This window comes from Aquila chrysaetos, chromosome 12 (assembly GCF_900496995.4).
Source record: "Aquila chrysaetos chrysaetos chromosome 12, bAquChr1.4, whole genome shotgun sequence".
NCBI classification, from domain to species: domain Eukaryota; kingdom Metazoa; phylum Chordata; class Aves; order Accipitriformes; family Accipitridae; genus Aquila; species Aquila chrysaetos.
In genome coordinates, this window is record NC_044015.1 from 3,763,692 (window position 1) to 3,781,430 (window position 17,739).

The 17,739-nt window shown below is 43.7% G+C and overlaps 1 protein-coding gene across 1 annotated transcript in view; it reads right to left on the reverse strand.

Moving 5' to 3' along the window:
- FBN3 (fibrillin 3) overlaps window positions 1-17,739 on the reverse strand; it is a 114,234-nt gene that overhangs the window by 70,119 nt on the left and 26,376 nt on the right. Inside the window, 2 exon segments of the mRNA XM_030033280.1 lie at window positions 14,344-14,439; window positions 16,500-16,595. Of these exon segments, the coding sequence (XP_029889140.1) occupies window positions 14,344-14,439; window positions 16,500-16,595 (192 nt within the window).

Sequence of the window (17,739 nt, forward strand, 5' to 3'; positions counted from 1 at the left end):
TCAAGTACTTCTGGTTCAGCCAAGCCAGCACACAAAACCTCATAGTTTCTCCGTTTCCAGCACTTGGGGTGCTGTGCTGACCAGGGACGCTGCCCAGGCTTTGCCTACCCTACTTAACCCAAGTTCACCTTGCCAGAACCTGTCTCACCTCCTACAAGAGGTAATAAAAAATGATGCACTACTCCTTGCCAGCCATGGCTATAATTTATGCCAGAAATGCAGCTTGGACTCATTAAAAAAGAATAATGCGTTTCAGACTATTTAAAATTACCACTCTGAGGCTATCAAACATTTATATACAACAGTTGGAAGGCACCTTCTCTATTGCTCAGTTTCCCCAATGCTAAATGAAAACAATGGAAATCTTTTGTAGGGAATGTTTCCCTGGGCTATACAGCATAACTCAATGCCATTATTTTCATGGAAATGTTAATTTCAGCAACTCAGACTGATTTCTTTGAAGGAGATCTCAAACTGAACACTTCCATAAACAAGGGCATTTTTCAAATGGTTTGTAACAACACCTGAATTGAAACAGTATCTGAACCTGAAATATTTACAACTTTATTTCATATCCAATTTAAATTACTGCTTTGCTGTAGGGGGAAAACAAAAGGCATTTAAAATTAACATTTTACTCTCTTTTAACCGGCTGTTACTGTACCTTGGGGAAAATTGGTAGGTTTTGACAAAGAACTTTTGAAGAGAAGCATTTTGTTTGAAAATTTTCACAAGAAAAAGGATAGCTTCCTCCACCTCTACAACATCCATCTACCCAGCAGGGTATCACCAAGTAAATTAATGCTTGCAATGGGAATCCAGATCCCTGGGTGAAGATGCAAAAGCAGGAACAATTGCACTACTTTCCTTGCTATTTAAAACACAATCCTAGAAACGCGAATATGCCTGACCCCAGCCGTGTAAGCAGATCTGCAGAGTCCAGGCTAAAAGGAAGGTGAAGGGACTGAAGAGCTCTCCGCCGCACTCTCACCCCGTCTTTCAGCCTGCCATTTCTCTGGCACCATTTGGCTGGAATCCCCTCGTGAGACAGGCCATGGGCTGGGTGAATTCCTTCTTTACAAAATAAATAAAGAGAGCAGCAAGGAAGAAGAGATTTTTCTTTGCTAAAAATCAAATTCCTTCTCATAATAAACAATGCTTTCGCTGAAGGCTTTTTCTTAAAACAGTAAGGAGAAACGTGGCCTGTAAGTAATCCCCAGAGAGCTACAGACCTCGCTGGGATGAGGTCACTACAACACATGCCCCAGGCTTTGGCAGGCTTCCACGTTGCTTTCTAAAAGCTCCAGCAACTGAGTACAGGAGAGCAAGGAGAGTGGATATCAAGCCCAATATCTATTTTTCTATTTTGAGTGAATGATTTCCATCAGCAGGAGGCTTGGTCCCCCAGGCCACGGGAGCACAGCCTTGCAATTCTTTCTGTCTGTAACCTTCTGGGCTTTGGAGCTCTGGGAGTGAGCGAGAGCCGATGCAACCAAGGCAAGGCACTAATCTGGCAGATGCCTCTGCAAATTCTACCCAAACAGATTCCCACACAGACTCTGGCTGCTTGTGATGGGGGTGTTCCCCAGAGACCCCACAGAGAAGACTGGCTGTGCCCCCTGGGACATGCCGGGAGAGCTGATAACTTACAAATTAAATGCTTAATGGGGCAGTTCATGCCCTGCTTATAGAGAGACCATGAACGTATGGGAAAGTACACAGGGGAACAGCATCCAAAAGCCACCAGCCAGACAACCAACCGAAAGGAGCCAACCAAAAATCCCGCAATTATTTCTGTTGCACTAAACGTGAATGCAGAGATTTTACAACACTGATCATAGGTCTCGGCACACAGCGCAACTCTAAATGTCTGCTAAGCCTCTCAGGCTGTGTCGATACGTGACAGCTTTGGTGGGAGGGGGGATGGTGGATGCAGGGAGAACAGCGTGAGGGTCTCCGTAAAGGGCTCCTTTCTCATGGAATACTTTCTCCACCTAGTCATTTCCTTACCTCATACAAACACAGCCACATTCCTGATGTTTAACTGTTTGGACTTTTGCAGAAAAGAAAAAGCTGGCTGGGGCAGTTTATAAGGCCAGACATTCCAAGTGCTGAAAAAACATATTCAAAGGAAATAGTAAAGGGAGAAGTTTTTTAAGTTTTCCTGTCCTATTTTTACAGTTTCCTGTCAAAGTCTTAGCCTGATGAAACCTGAGATAGAGCTCCATGCACAACCCTCCTCCAAGGGCTCTCCACTACAGCAGCATCTGAGGCACAAAGCGCACACACGGTAACACTGGGCCAGTGGTTCCAGCAGTAGTAGAAATGTCTGAGAGGGTTTGAGCAGGGGGATCCATGCTGTGTCCTCCGTCCTGGAAGAGATCACGGGGTCAGAACGCTGTGGGCTGTTGAATACCTGTCTGGTCAGTTTGTCCAGAGATGGAGGTGCAGGAATGGAGGTGCTGGGGGTGGCATGGGGTTTGGTAGCTCCAGACTCTTCCCCACACACACACCTGCCCCGGGGGGGGAAGACTTGCACCTCTCAGACTCCTTTGGCAGAGATCATGACTATGGGCAGGCTCCTGCATATCAGGGGAAAGAATATAAGGAGATGGTGGCTGGGCTGGGCTGAGCTGTGACTGAATTTGGGGGGATTCCTCCTGACTGTGTGTTCCTGATAGGACTGAGCAAGGGAAGGAGAAATTTGTGTCTGCCAAGTGGGAAGCATTTTTGGGCAGAGAGATTGTGGACTTTGCCTACCTTCCTTTTGGGACAATGAGCTGGGAAGAAGTAATGGCAAGGACACTACTGAGCAAGGACTTCCAAACAATGTGGTTAGTTTTACAGGTCTTGCCTGATTGTATTAATGTTACTGTGCATGAGCTGCAGTCATCTTCATCTGTCCGTTGCTGCATTCAGCAAAGGTTTTGTATTTCAAAAGTGGCAATGCAATGCTCGTGTGAGGCAGAGCAAGGTGTTCTTTGGAAGAGGCTTATCCACAGCTAAAGCATCTTGAAATAGAAGGAAGAAGTCTCAGAAATGACCAAGTAGATACAAACAGCATGTTATTAGATTTTTCTCAGACTGTATTAATGGAAGTGGAAATATTGCGCTCTCCTTAGCATCTTCTTATCCCAGTACACTTTAGCAGGCTTTGTCTTTGTCTTCAGTGGGAAGATTTCCAAGTCCCTGCCACAAATGGGGCATGTATGTGGACCCTGCTTGGCTGGAGAGGCCTGGAGCTGCTGTGCCACCATGACCTGAGCACCCATTTGCTGAACTGCCCAAGGGCCTTTGAGTAGATGTGGACCAAGCAATGCCTCTCCTGCCAGTCTGTGTTCCTCCTCGTCATCTTCACGGGCTTGCAGAGAACGGTGGGTTGATGCACAGCCTTGGGTTGATATCAGTGCACAGGAACTGCAGCTGTTCATGCATCTACCTCCAAACGTGCTCCACTGAGCCTGTGACTGTGATGTGATGTTCTATTGCACTCCTCACAGTCAGCTAGCAGAGGGCTGCTTACAGCCCTTGCAGAGAGAGTCTCCGGATTTGGGTGAAGAGTGGAAACAGGCATTTATCTTCATGCCGCTCTTCTCCCACAAGGATCAGCAGGTTCAATAACATCAGACTACTCTTGCTCATGGACACCCCACCCCACAGTGAGAAGGAGAGAAAGCCACATGTCACTGCATCCAAGAGCGATGAAGGGTCAGAAGATAAGACAGCCACCTTCCTGCCCAACCCAGAGCAGGGAATGAGGTGCCAGCTGCAGAGACAAGAAGGTCCCAACCCATGACGGTCCAGCCTCCTCGGCTCACTCAGCTACAGCTGACTCAAACGCTCCTGTGTTTCTTAGTGGCAACGCAAATGGCTTGCCTTTGGACAAGGTTGACTCATGCATCTCTTTGCAAAGACCCTCTTTGCTATTACTTGTACGTTTGCCAAATTTTACCTATTCAGGCTGAAAGAGGTTTGTACCCAGGATAAGCAGTTTTGGAAAATTCCAGTCAAAACATTCCTGTCAGATTTAAAGATAAATCTTGGGAATGCTGTTTCCATGAAGGTCTCTGAAGGAAATTAATTCTGATTCCAGAGGCTAGTTCCCATTTTGCACAAGGAACGGGCCTCTGAGCTACCTGCTGAACACCAAGCAGCAAACAAAGGTATTAAGTAGCTGTGCTTTGGGAGTGCTGCCCACTCTCTGGCAGGGGAAAAGTAGTATGTGATTGTCTCATTAAGGATTGTACCATAAAGCCCATGGGCATGCAGGAAAATTATATGTGCAGGATGCATCTACATCCCACCAGTATTCCCAGCAGACTATGACTGGCTTTCTGCAGAGATCAGAGGGAAATGTGGTTTCACAGAACTATAATTATTTTATGAAGTAAACCTGTCTGCAGGAGGAAAATGGCAACCTACAACTGAGTACAGAGTTGCATTCCACTTGTGGTGAAGTTTCTGCCAGACCTTTCTGCATAAAGGCAGGCAAGTTATAGCAGTAGATGTCAGAGCTCTTCGGACTGCACTTGAGTATCAAAACGCTTTTTCTACCACAATGTAGAGAGATGGGAGCTTATGCCTCACCTTTGGAGGCAGGCTGAGGAGAAGGAACTCCATCACACATCTCAGCTACAAGTTCTGCTTTATGTCTTAACATCTGGATTAGCAGAGCACCAGGAAAAATCAGCTGAACCCCTGGTTTCTAACGAGGATGAGAAATCTCTTTGTAAACACAGTCTTTTATTAAAAAGCTCATTGGGGGAAAAAAAATCTTAACCGCTGCCAATAGCATTCCTCCATAAGATTTTTGGTTGAAGTAATTTCAAGCTTAATCCAGAACTGATAGGAAGAAGGGCTTACCGAGTGTTCGGCAAACTCATGTCTCAGCTGCGTACTATACTTGCACCACCCAGACGGCTTTGAGTGGGCATGGCAGAAAGGAGCCACCATAGCCAGTGCTTTCCCTTGCCTTTTTCCTACCCCAGAAAACTGAAACCCAAGAAATGAAGAAGAGTTCATGACACCCTGGCACAGCCTTGCAGCTCAGGGGATGTATGTGGAGCCCCAGGCAAAGCAAATTTCAGTTTGGTCTCAGGAGCCACATCCCAGTCCATGTTTCTGGGATTTCTCCATTCCTCTGGGGTTGTTGCTGTGCGTCACTCTTCCTTCAGAAAAGCAGATGGACTGGGGCTCAGCTTTACGATGTGCATAGACCTCAGGCACAGCCAGAGGTTGTATGGGGGAGATATTTTTGCCAAGCTGACATTTATCCCCAGAACAAAAATTCTACTGGGCAGCTCAAATTAATGAATTTGACGTACCTTAATCTGAAATGCAAAGGCTGAGATTAAAGACCTTTCCAAGTTATCTCAGATATCATTGAATTTCCATGAACTATTTGTGGTCCCTTTCTTGCTGGCATGTTGTATGTTCTTGCGTGCCTTGCCTTTGGGGGAGTTTCCAGCTAAAGGTGTGAAATACATACATCCCTACGGATTACTTCACTAGGAGCGGCATTTCGGAAGTTCAGGACTGTGACCTGAGTTAGGCAGGAGTGAGCAAAGGGACCGCGTTACTGTTGGCTGCTTCCTGCTATGGCTTTTACATGCATGCATGGGGATCAGACACATCCTGTGTGGCTGCTTCGTTTCTCCTAAGCCTCCAAATTAGACTGAAAATTTGGGGAAAAAAAATCATTATGAAGAGGAAACAGAAAAGCTGAGACAAAGCCACTCTTAATAGCTCTTCTCAGAAGGGGGTTGGAGAGGCCTTACAAGCAAGAATAATGGGGTATTCTGCAATATTCCCACCATCTGGAAATCTGAGTGGATTAAAGTGCCATTTATGCTGAGACACTCACTAGCATCCATCTGTACGTTACAAGATGGTGTTTTGGATCATGTATTCTGTTTATATACGGCATGGGGTGTCTGTCACTAGAAGAGCTACGGCTGGAGGGAATGCTAGAGATCATTTTGAATTTCTCTTTCCCTTAGACAAGGCTGACTACCAGAGTTAGACCTAACCAATATTTGTATAACCTGCTCTTAAACACCTACAGATATAAAAATCCACAGCCTCCTTATGCAATTCTTCTAGTGCTTAAATATTTCAGGACAATGGGTAAGTGGCAGTTAGACTGATAGAAATCAAATTAAATTAGGAGGATGAGAGCAACTGCTGTCCTATACAGTAAGGATCTTTGAGAAATTGATATAGCATATAAAAATATGCTAATCCCGGGACTTGCATTAGTCTGACTCACTGTTAATGGACATTTCTTCCAGGACTGGAATTGTATGAGTTATAAGGAACCCTGGGTTCACAAGGCCACCCTCCAGAAAAAAAAGACATCAAAATCCTTTTGAAACTTTGGTGAATCTACAGACACAGACATGTTATGGAGACTCAGAAATCTTCCCTGAGTGCACATCAAAGGAGATCCTCATGTTACATACATGCTAAAATATAAAAAGCTGTATCTTGATATAAGCAGAATAATGGAGATGCAGGAAGAAAACAGATGAAAATTAGCAACAGCTTTAAAGTAAAATGTATTGAGTAGCGGTTTAGATGCTATCTGTCCTTTTTCCCCATGTACTATGTCTTGTTTATGCCTGGGACCCGATTTTGCCCACTCCGGTTATATCCCAAGTGCTTTTGGAGAAGCACTGGACATGCAGAACATGATCTGCTCTTCACTGACTGCTGCTGTGGCTTCATCTGGAGACCTGCTGCAAAGAGACCAACCAAGGCTCTACCATGGGATGGGATCAAGGTCCACACACAGGCTCTCAGTCTTCCTCTTTTAGAGGATGGCTGTAGACGGTTTAACCCATCTACGCATGGCAGTATTTGAAAGCTTGTGTCCTCCTCACTCAATGGTTGACAGTCCTCGAGGTATTTGGAAAGAAATAGGAGAAATGAGAATCTCATGAAAACAGCTGTGAATTGTTGAAAGACATGGATTCTGTTGGTGAGAAGCTGCTGTTTGGGAGCATTTTCACTTCAATCCAACCCAGTCCTGGTTATGGTTTTGGAAAGGGAACAGTCCTGCAGTGAGGACTGTGGAAGAACAGGAGATACACACTGCCTCTTCCATGGATGTTGTATATCTAGGACCTGCTGTGGCTCTAACCTTGCTTTTGTTCACATGTTTGAAACACTGCATTCAGTGATAGGGCTTTGTTTTCTTGCACTGGCTAAGGAAGAGCCAGAACTCAGACACTGGATGCCAGTTTTAAGTTTGCTATTATCTTTACATGGACACAATCCTTTCCAAGACTCTTCATGGGATATGGGACTTGGGAGGAACTATGCAAGGCTTCAGGAGCACAGCTGGCTTTCAGCTCAGCCCAGAAGTGTTTGCCCTGAAGAACACCACCCCACAAGTTTGTTGGTTAAACTTTTGGAAATCTTGCACCATTAAGAGGAAAGGACATGCAGACATAGCAAGGGCCTTCTGAACCAGACAAATCATAGGAACCAGTCTCCACAAAGATCGAGAATGTTACTCTAAAAATCTTTTTTTTCCAAAGTAAATGAAGACTTTCTTTCACAAGAGGTACCAACTGGCATCCACAGTGAAGACTTCAGCATTTGGATGGAAAAAAAAACCAAATTAAACATCATCCTTGGAATCAGGAGGAGCTTCCACACCTTCACCTGAGTCAAACGTTGTCACTTTTTACAACAAATTTTTTCCTACTTGAAGGAGGGTGAAATCAGAGACATGACATCAAAATGTTTCATTTTTCTGTAAAACTATTAAAAAAAAAATTGGCTTCTCTCCCCACAGATTCATTTTTTCTGTACTGCAGCTTTTCCTCTGACACTGATGTAATGTGAGTTCAGGTTACCAAAGGCTGCTGGGATTATACAATATATTCAGTAGTTCTTCATCCCTGAAGATGTCAAGTAGAGAGAGGAAATGATGCTAAGATTCTTTGAGTACCTAGCTATTAAGGTATTTACCTCTGAAGTGGAGTATTTCCTGAATGAAGTGTGAAGGTAGCTAGATTGCTTCCATTACAAAGCAGCCTCTTACTGGAGCCCTGAGCTGTTGAACATGCAGCTTGTTGAGTGTACAGCAGCAGAAGCTGTTGCTTAGCATTCAGGAATTTAGTTTATTATAGTTTAAAAGTAATATTATCTCTTTTTATGGTTATAGCAAAATAAAGTCAAATTAAAACCCTAAATAAATCTGTAGTTGGATAGATTTGTGCGGTTTGAATGCCTTCTTTTCATCAACACAGATGGGCACGTTTTTCACTGCTTGCCAGTCTAAACTGATACCCCAAAGCCTGTAGGAAAGCACACCTCCAGAGAGCAAAGGAACAGCTAACGGCCACACTACAAACAACAGCAATTGTACAAAGCTAACGAGCCTTTCTGAGAATCCCGACTCCTCAGCACAGATATGAGCTGGACTAATGCAGGTCTGTGTTCTTTGAAACAAGTTAGTATCTTTGCGTGGTATTATCTTCTGCACATATAACAATCAGATCGTGGCAACCACGCTGTGCCTTGCAGCAGAGAGAAGCCTACAGACAACTATCTTTACACTGTTAAGGCATTTACAGATTTTAAATCTGTTAAGAATGAATTGGTCTGAAGTCCCAACGTCAAGCAAGCTAGCACATGACAACCAGAGACTCTTGCCTAAACCCTACCACGTATGGATTAGCCACAACACATCCTTAGAAAGCCCTTCTCTCTTGATCTGAAGACTCCAGAGATGGGATTCACCTGATTAAATGTAGAGACGTCCATAGTCCGTATGTCTGTGGCAGAACTGATCACCCCTCTATATACATTCATCCTAAAGGCAATGTCTGCATTTGGTCAGTGAATCCTGCCTCTCAGTGCTGTTATGAGCCCATCACCTATAAGGTTTCATGGCGCGCTGTCCTCAGCTGGACACATCTATCCCACAGAGGTCTAAAGTGAGGTTTTGTAGTGCAGAGGGGGATCCAGCACATTCCTGTCGAAGACAGCCAGCTGAAACGGACCTCCTTGGTCTCCATGATCTGTTTTTTCCAATTTGAACTTGTTTTCCTTCAGCTTTCAGTCCCTTTGCCTTGCTTCAAGAGAATGACCAGGGGCAGCCCCTGATTTCACGGGTTGTGACATTCTACAAGAAAGACTTTTCTGCTAAGGGACATCCCACCCCTCTGTGATACTGTCAGCTAGCCCCTTCTGCCAGCGTGTGCGCTGCTGAAGAGGGTACAGCCCTCAGGATGTAAAGTGTGTTTGACCAAAGACTCTTCCTGAAGTAATGGCACCATTTTATCCAGGTCTTCTTGGGAAGAAATGTTCATGAGGAAGACTGGCATTTCAGCTTGAACAAACCACTTAGAGATTTGTCCTGACTGAGGGAAATCCCTTTGTACTCTTGGTTATGCCTGTGCTGAGCTCAAGAGGCTTCTCCTACAGAGCTCTTTGGTAGAGAAGCAGATGAGTGACAGAGGAGCAGACAGATGACGTCCCCAAATATAACAGCAAGTTGCAAAGCCAAAGAGTCATCGGTTCAGGGCCATCTGTGTGTGAGGTATCATCTGGCCTGCTTCTGCTACACCTGAAACATGGATACTGGTGAATTTTGATACAGAAGGGCTCTTTAAAAACCACATTTCCTGGCATTTATATCAAGCTGAGAATATTCAGTATCCTTTCTTAGGCTGAGGTAACATCTCTGCCTGTAAAAGCACATCATCAAATATCCAGTGCATCCATGCTGGCTGGAGGCAAGCCAGCCAGAAGCTCTTGGTCCAGAAGCCAGCCACAGCAATATGAGCTGGAGCAAGCCCATCCTTCCTACCAGACTGGTCTCTTAACACAACTTTTCAGTCTGAGGCATCTTATGGTTTATTTAACACTGTGGCTCTAGCCTTGAGGTGGCTTATTTGGGAACATCATCAGGAGCAAATGCACAGTTGACTGTATCTCAACACACAGTCCTGCCTCAATCGTGCTCTTATTGCTGCTAGCAGTTGATTTACCAGCCCTCCTGCAACCCTCTGGTGACTCCTCACAGTTCTTGTGCTGCAGCAAAATGTCTATTATTTTACAGAGAAATGTAACAGGGTGATGTAATGAGCTGCCTAAACAAGCACAAGCAGTGAGCCAGACTCAGGATGGAGCAGCAGAGCTCATACTGCTTTGTCCTATGCTCAGAACATAAAATCTCCACAATACCCAGCTATGATTCAAACCAACTGCCCCATTTCAGTAATGGGGCTGGGAGAGGTGGAGAGATGTATCCTACAATACGTCCTCTCTTCTGCCGGCTGAGTGTGGTCTGATCTGCCAGCCCAGATGGTTCCTATCAGTAGACATCTCACAACACGGAGCGAAATGACTGTACGTATCACATTATCTCTGCTTTCTTTCCTGAAAGGCAGTGAAAGCCAGCTTAAACTACCTGTCATTTTCTTCGTGCTCCGTAGCCAGGACAATCTCTCATTTTGTGGTCTGGAAGCAGCAGGCACAAGGATGCTAGAGTGCAAGAGTGCATTCTTATTGCCTAGTGCCAGCGTGCTGCTTTTAGTAGTTAGCAATGGTTCCCCCATGAGAAACACCACAGTAGCTACTCTGTGTCGGAAGGAGGAAGGTGAATGATGTCTTGCTAGACAGTAACTGGCATTAATGGAAGCTCTCTGCCCACAGAGATGCAGGCAAGAATCCAAGGAATTTCCAGAGTACACCTACCCAGCCGTGCTATGAGAGCATCACCACGGAGCCTTGGGCTGAAAGCTGTACTTCCTACATATGAAGCCAGTGGGTTTCAGGCTCTGCTTTGAATTAATCTTTCTTCAGAAAAATCTTTAGGAACAAGACTCAGAGATAAATGGAGAGCTATAGATGATCCATGTTGCTTCCAAGCCTGCTACTTGAGTCTCCTGTTACTGGAGACTCCCAAGGATGCTTGTAAACATGTCAAATAACGTGGCTGCTTTAAATGGAGAAACTGAACAGGAATTCAACAGTGGTCATGTCTCCAGTAAGTCTGGTGCTTAGGGACTTCATCTTAACAGGCCTAGTGATGGAGCAGGAATTAATTTTCTCCTTGGAAGGGTTAAGTTCTTTGCTGTCACGCTAATTATTCTGGTAGGTCAGTCACAACCACCTCACCTGGCTGCAAACTCACAGACTGCCCAGCCAGGAGCCTCTTTGAAAAGTGTAACTTTTAACATCTCTTAGCAAAGCAAGCGCTCTGTTTGTCTTGGCAGGGAAGACCTGTGTATACACAGCTGGAGAGCTTGTTTTGTCTCTTAGTACAAGTCTGGACTAAACCAAATCTCTAAAGGCTTTGTAAAAATGCTCTCTTTATTTAAAGAATTTTATACATTACAAGATGTCTCCAAAGTCTGCCCCTGCTCAGACCCCTTCTTTTCCTGCCTCTTCCACTCTCTCTCCTACCCCCTCCACTACCACACACACAAGAGTCAGGACAGTTGGATTTTTCAGTCCCTCCTGGCATTGCTGTATCCAGAAGTTTCTTTAAGAAATTTCTAGCTTTCTTTTCAAACAAGGCCAATGTCCATATCGATTTATGAATCTCTACTTCAGTTCCCCATGAGCTAGAAAAAAAGTAAGCTGCTCTACACACACAGTTCTGGGGCTTGGGTTTAGGGTTTTAGGGGAAGGAATCTTGCAAGGTAGAGCCTTCAAAAGAGAAAGGCTGTTATCATAATTCCTTTCCATAACTACAGCAATCCACATCTGCATGTACACGTGTGTGTGTGTGTTACAAAAAGGCAGGGAGAGGGCTTAAAGAATATATAACGGCAGTGCTCGACTGATACCTGTGTTTGCAGTAGAGTACAAAGAAGGAGACTGGAACAATGAAAGGTTACTTCAATAAATGTGTGTGGAGGCTCTTAAAAAGCTTTCCCTTCTCTGCATCCAATAAATGTGAGGCTCAAACCACAGCAGAGGCCTTTTATGGGGCACCTGCACCATTAGGTTCAGTAGATACTTTTGCAACCAGGGAACATTGCACAACTATGTTGAGTTCTGCGTATTTCTGCTGGCCACTGTTCAAGCTGGGCTGGCTGATGCCTGGGCTACCGGAAACCAACTGTTATTCCTATCTCACCCTCTAAATCACATTGCCAAGAATCCCCAACTTGGAAAAAAACATTAAAGGCAAGAACAGTCCGATCCTTGGACATGGAGTTAAATAGAATTAGCCCAATCTCGAGAAAGCGAGAGGCTAGAAAAGCAGAATATTTCCAGGGTGCTTTGATCTTAATCCTGGGAGTTTGCACATTGGCTTCATGTTTCAGTTTCATTTCTGCTCTGTGCCACTCTGACCTTGCCAAAAATCATATCAGAGCAGTGTCGTGAGATGTCCATTTAAGCCAACAGGAAAGGGAGAAATTTCATATCTCAGCCAAAACCTCAGTCATACCCACACTGCCCAAATGTAAACCTGATCTAGCCATTCGGCACATGCTGGCTGGATGAAATACAGCAAAGCCACATGTCACTAAGAGCCATATGCTTAGCTGGTGAAAACTGTGGTTCTTACTGGAGCTGTTTCGATTCATACTGGATGAGCAGCTGGCATCAAACTGCATGAGGTTTACAATAAACCAGAGTTGGCTTATGCTTCCCTTTGAAACATTTTTACTACAATAAGGTACTTTCATGGAAAACCTTAAGTTCTGGTCATAATTTTCAAGGTTTTTCATGTAATTATAGTACTAATCCGTGAAAATAATTTTGCAAAGGTCGGAATGTTGACTTTTGGGGTTTCAGGTCCATGTTCATTTGAAAATTATCGGCTATTAGCATTGGTGACATCATTAGTTTTAATTTTTCATGGTACATGGTATTGACTTCCTTCACCCAAAAGTAACTGTCTCCTGAAGCACACAGGACAGGTCAAATTCAGGCAATAAACTGAGTTGCTGCAGGAATTTGATTCTATTTAGTGAGAGAGGCAGGAGTCTGCAGAAATGGTCTTACTGATGGGGGACCTGAGTGCTCGCCTGGTGAACTGCCATCTACCCATGTCTGATGGAGTTCCTGTGCGAGCTGGCCAAGTCCTTAAACCGGCATTTTGCATGTGGTCCCTAACTGCGTGTGGTCCCTAACTCCTTAGACTCATTCCTCTGCAAGAGCTGCAGGGAGTTGTACTTGCAGTGCTGAGCAGGAACAGTGAACACTGAGTCACAGAATCATAGGATCATTTAGGTTGGAAAAGACCTTTAAGATCATCGAGTCCTGCAAGTCCAGCTCAGGGTAACTCAAGATGGGCACCAAAATTAGCTGGCTGTGTTGGGTCTGACTGGGATGGAGTTAACTTTCCTCATTGTGGTGCAGTGTTTTGCTTTTGTAGCTAAAACAGTGTGGATAACACCCCAGTGTTTCGGCTGTTGCTGAACAGTGCTTGCACAACGCCAAGGCTTCTTTCCAGCCCCAGTCTAGTAGTCTGGGGCTGGGCAAGAGGCTGGGAGGGGACACAGCTAGGACAAGTGACCAGAACTGACCAAAGGGATATTCCACACCATATGACATCATGCTCAGCCATAAAACCTCAGGGAAAGAAGGAGGAAGGGGGGGATATAAGATGGTTACAGTGTTAGTCTTCCCAAGACACCGTTACAGGTGCTGAGGTCCTGTTTCCCAGGAATTGGCTGGATGTCTGCCCACTGGTGGGAAGTAGTGAATCAATTCCTTATTTTGTTTTGCTACCACACACAGCTTTTGCTCTCCTTATTAAACTGACATCATCTCCAGCCATGAGTCTTTCTGACTTCCTTCTGTCTTCTACCCATCCCAAGGGAGAGGGGAGTGAGAGAGACGTAGGATGGGTGTTTGGCTGCCGGCTGGGGTCAACCCATCACATGTTTGAAAGTTTTGGCTTACGTTTCTTTTCCCTTCTCTCTTAGTGTTTAGGAAGGGACTGATGGTGTCACCTTCCCTTCATGAGGATGCTGTGGTAAGGGGCTTCCCGGCATTTCTAAGCCACTCCCAGGTTATCAAGACAAGAAACAGGGAAATGCGCAAGAGGAAAATACCCATTTTGTACTCAGCACAGGGTTTTACTGATGTTTAACAAACAGCTACAAGGGGCCACATATGGAGAGGAGGATCCAGAGACACAGACCAGCCGTGCAGTCAGTAGGCACTTTGCATCCTGAACATGTAATAACCAGGGATCTCAGGAAGTTGTTTGGGTATGAGGTTGTCATTACAGGCTGTATCATCAGGCAGAGGAATTGAGCAGAAATTCACATAAAATTGTGAATCCTTAATACACGTGCTTAAATATACAACTCCTGATCCTATGCTCTGTCAGTGATAATATCATGAAAATGTGTTCCTTACCTCTCTCACACTGGGGACCGGTGAATCCATAGACACAAGCACAACGGTTTGGCCCAATGCATCGACCTCCATTCTGACAGCCATTTTCACAGACAGCTATTTTGAAATAGAAAGAGAAATCAGTGATTTCTGCTCTTAATGAAACCACAGTGTGAGGCGTGTGGTGCTGGCAGGACTTGGAATATCACCTACTTTGTGTTGTTCACCCGTCAGGAGTCTCCTCCACGCAGTGAATATACAGAGAAAAGTCTTAATATTTTTTCCTGGAAAATTACTTCCTGTTTATGAATGAACTCATTTATAAAAAGGCTATAAACTCTTATTTCACTTGAGAGGATTTCCTACACTCTGGAATCTCAGTTCATTCAGGTCAGCATAGGGATTTAAATGTCAAGGTCAAGAGGAACTGATAAAAATTAGAAACTGCATAAAGGCAAATGTTTAACATATGACAACAGTGAAATGTGAGGAGAGGAGACTAGTCAGCTGTTTAAACCCATGTACCCAAAGCAAAGAAGATCCAGTCTGATCAGCACACAAGTATTCATTGACTTAAAATTAGACCTGCTACCCTTAGTTGAAAAACTGCAGTCAATAGCCTAGGACTGAAGTCAAAGGAATAGGTTGCTGATTAGGTCCTGGGCTGAGACTAAGCTAATTGAACAGGATGTAGGAACATTTCTGCTCATGACATGAGCAATTGCTGGTTGTGACAGATGCCATTGACCTACTAAAAAGATCTCAGTAGCTGTAAAGACTAATGAGATTGTTACGACTGTTATGACACTTCTTAAAGTTCCCATACGGAGCTTCACTCTCTGAGCTACTCAGTTGCCCAGCAACACCAGCGCATTGAAGATGAGAAGAATATAAACTCATGAAAGGTGAGGTCTACAGCAATCTTGTACGATACCTCAGCGTGGCCCTCACTGGTCTAGTGCCAAGCTCTGAGCTGCAGAGAGGCCAGGTACTGCTGCATTTCACAGCCTTCAAAGGCTACACCCATCTTAGAGCCGAGGAAGCCGAAATCTGCTCTGCTGGGATGCTGCCAGTGGGACTCTCCATTGTTCCCCACCCTGTCAGTGATGTCTTGCCAATATCTGAACCATTATGAAAACTCTACTGAGGATATTATAGGTGGAGCTGGTAGCAGCACATAATTAAGGTTGCCTAGCACGTTCCATTATAAGCCCCGGATTGCTGTTACTTATAATTTTCCCAAGCTTTAGCTATTCAGAATGAAATTTTCCATATGGTGTGTCTGCCTTTAGTTGAACTTTTTGGAAAGTTTCAGCAAAAATGAATCAGTCATAGCTGAGGATAAGTTTAGGGGAAATATGGTGGTTTGCCCATCTTTAAAAAAATTCTCACAGACTTCACTGAAGACTTTAGTGAATCTCACATTGATACAGGGATTGGAAATTTGCCTGGGAAGTTCCATTTGATCAGAGATTCTTTTTAAAAACTGTTGTGCATACTTGCTTACTAGACAATTCTTAAAGATGGCACCTAAGTTGTTTGGTTGTTAATTCTACAATGTGCATAAGCAATGATTTAAAATTGCCAAATATCTTTCATGGGAAACTAGGGGAAAAAACTGAATTTCTCCCTATGAAAGGTATAGGTGCTTTGGCAAAATAGAAAACCAAGTCATAAAACGTTGAAAAAATGTCTTTCAATTACTATATTGACGTTTCCTTATAGAAAGTCAGTGTTGTCAAATAAACAGAACTAAAAAGTGAACTTCCCCAAATGTAACCAGGCGTACTTTATAATCAAAAAATGTTGGTTTGTTTCGGTTTTTTTGTTTTACTTCTTCTAATTGAAAGACTTCATTTGAGCTAAAATGAAGGTTTCCCAGAAAAAGCCCATTCCCAGAGAATATGCTGTTTATCTGAAACTATTTGCAGAGAAATGATATCTAATATACGTATATATTTGCATATATATTTTTATATATATTTACAGTGAAATTATATCTAATATCTATACCCCCTAAGGAGAGCAGGCTGAGATTCCAATGGAGAGGAGAATACAGGGATGACATCAAAGAGTACATCAGTGTGTGCAAGGTGACCTCTCTAGTCACGAGGCTGCATGAATCTAGCCTTGCCCTTCAGCTCACCATGTATACAGCAGGTGTTGCCAGTACTTACGCTGTCCACAGTATGTTCCAGTATAGCCTTTCTGGCAGAGGCAGGACTCCTCATTGCAGCTCCCACCATTCATGCATCTCACATTGCAGGTTTGGACTGTGGAGAAGAGCAGGGAAATATTACACGATGATGCAACAAATTGTCTGTGACAGGAGGTGAACACCTCACATGTAATGGATGTTCAAAACTTTCTTGTCTCAATGCAGAATCTAAGGGTGATGTTAGGTGTCCAGTTGCTTCAAGTTAAATGGAGGGACTGCTGACTTCCCATGGTAGGATATGAGCCCATGGTGTGGTTAAAGGCTTGCACTTTTACTGACGTATAATTACCCCAGAGTTGCTTACAAAAGTAAATACCGCGGTCTGTTCTTTACTCCCTAGACGTAATACATTTTTATTGTTCCTGTACCTGGTAGTATTGAACTGTTCAGATAGGGGAAAGCCATGAACACAATGGGCAGTGTGAAACTAGGAGCAATTTAGGGGATATAATTCTTCAAGTCCATCTCATACAAGGCAAGGTATCACTGTTCTCTTATGGCAAAAAGTTTTTAGAGTAATATAAATAGGCCTCATTCCACAGAAATCAAAGATGCTCATCATTTTACTTCATTAAGGAATCTACCCCAATTAAACATCTGCAGCTTTGTCCTTTCTACAGGACGTCCTGCCATAGCTCATGTGACTGTGAGTAAGGGCATATTTCCCGATATCTCCCTTTCTTTGGTAACTGTCATTCTAAACAATTCTTTCTTTTAGGATACTACACTTTTCAAATATATTCATACCCTTTTTAGTATTCTTTTAGATTGTTGCTCCATTTTCAAAACACGCTTTTCACATTCTGGGCTGTCTAATCTTTAATATGCCTTCATATTAAAAGACCTATGAGATGTTTGGGGGGATAGAATTTCTTTGGCGGCGGAAAATCATCAACTTTTAAGATAGTTCTCTTCCTTTTACAATTACTATGTGGCCTTATTGGTGAGATTCATTTAATACAAGAGGTTTTTTTAAGAAATCTGAAAAGAAAAGCACGTATCATCTATTCTTTCTATGTTAGAGTTCAGCTTTCACACTAGATTATGACACACTGAATGTGACTAATACACTGTGGGAAAACAATAGCAATAAATAAGAGTCGGGAAGTTTTATACTGATGTAGACACAAAGCCAGTATTGGCTTTAACTGTTTCATCACTATTCAATGTTTAAGGAATGTGGTATTTAAGTAGAAGAG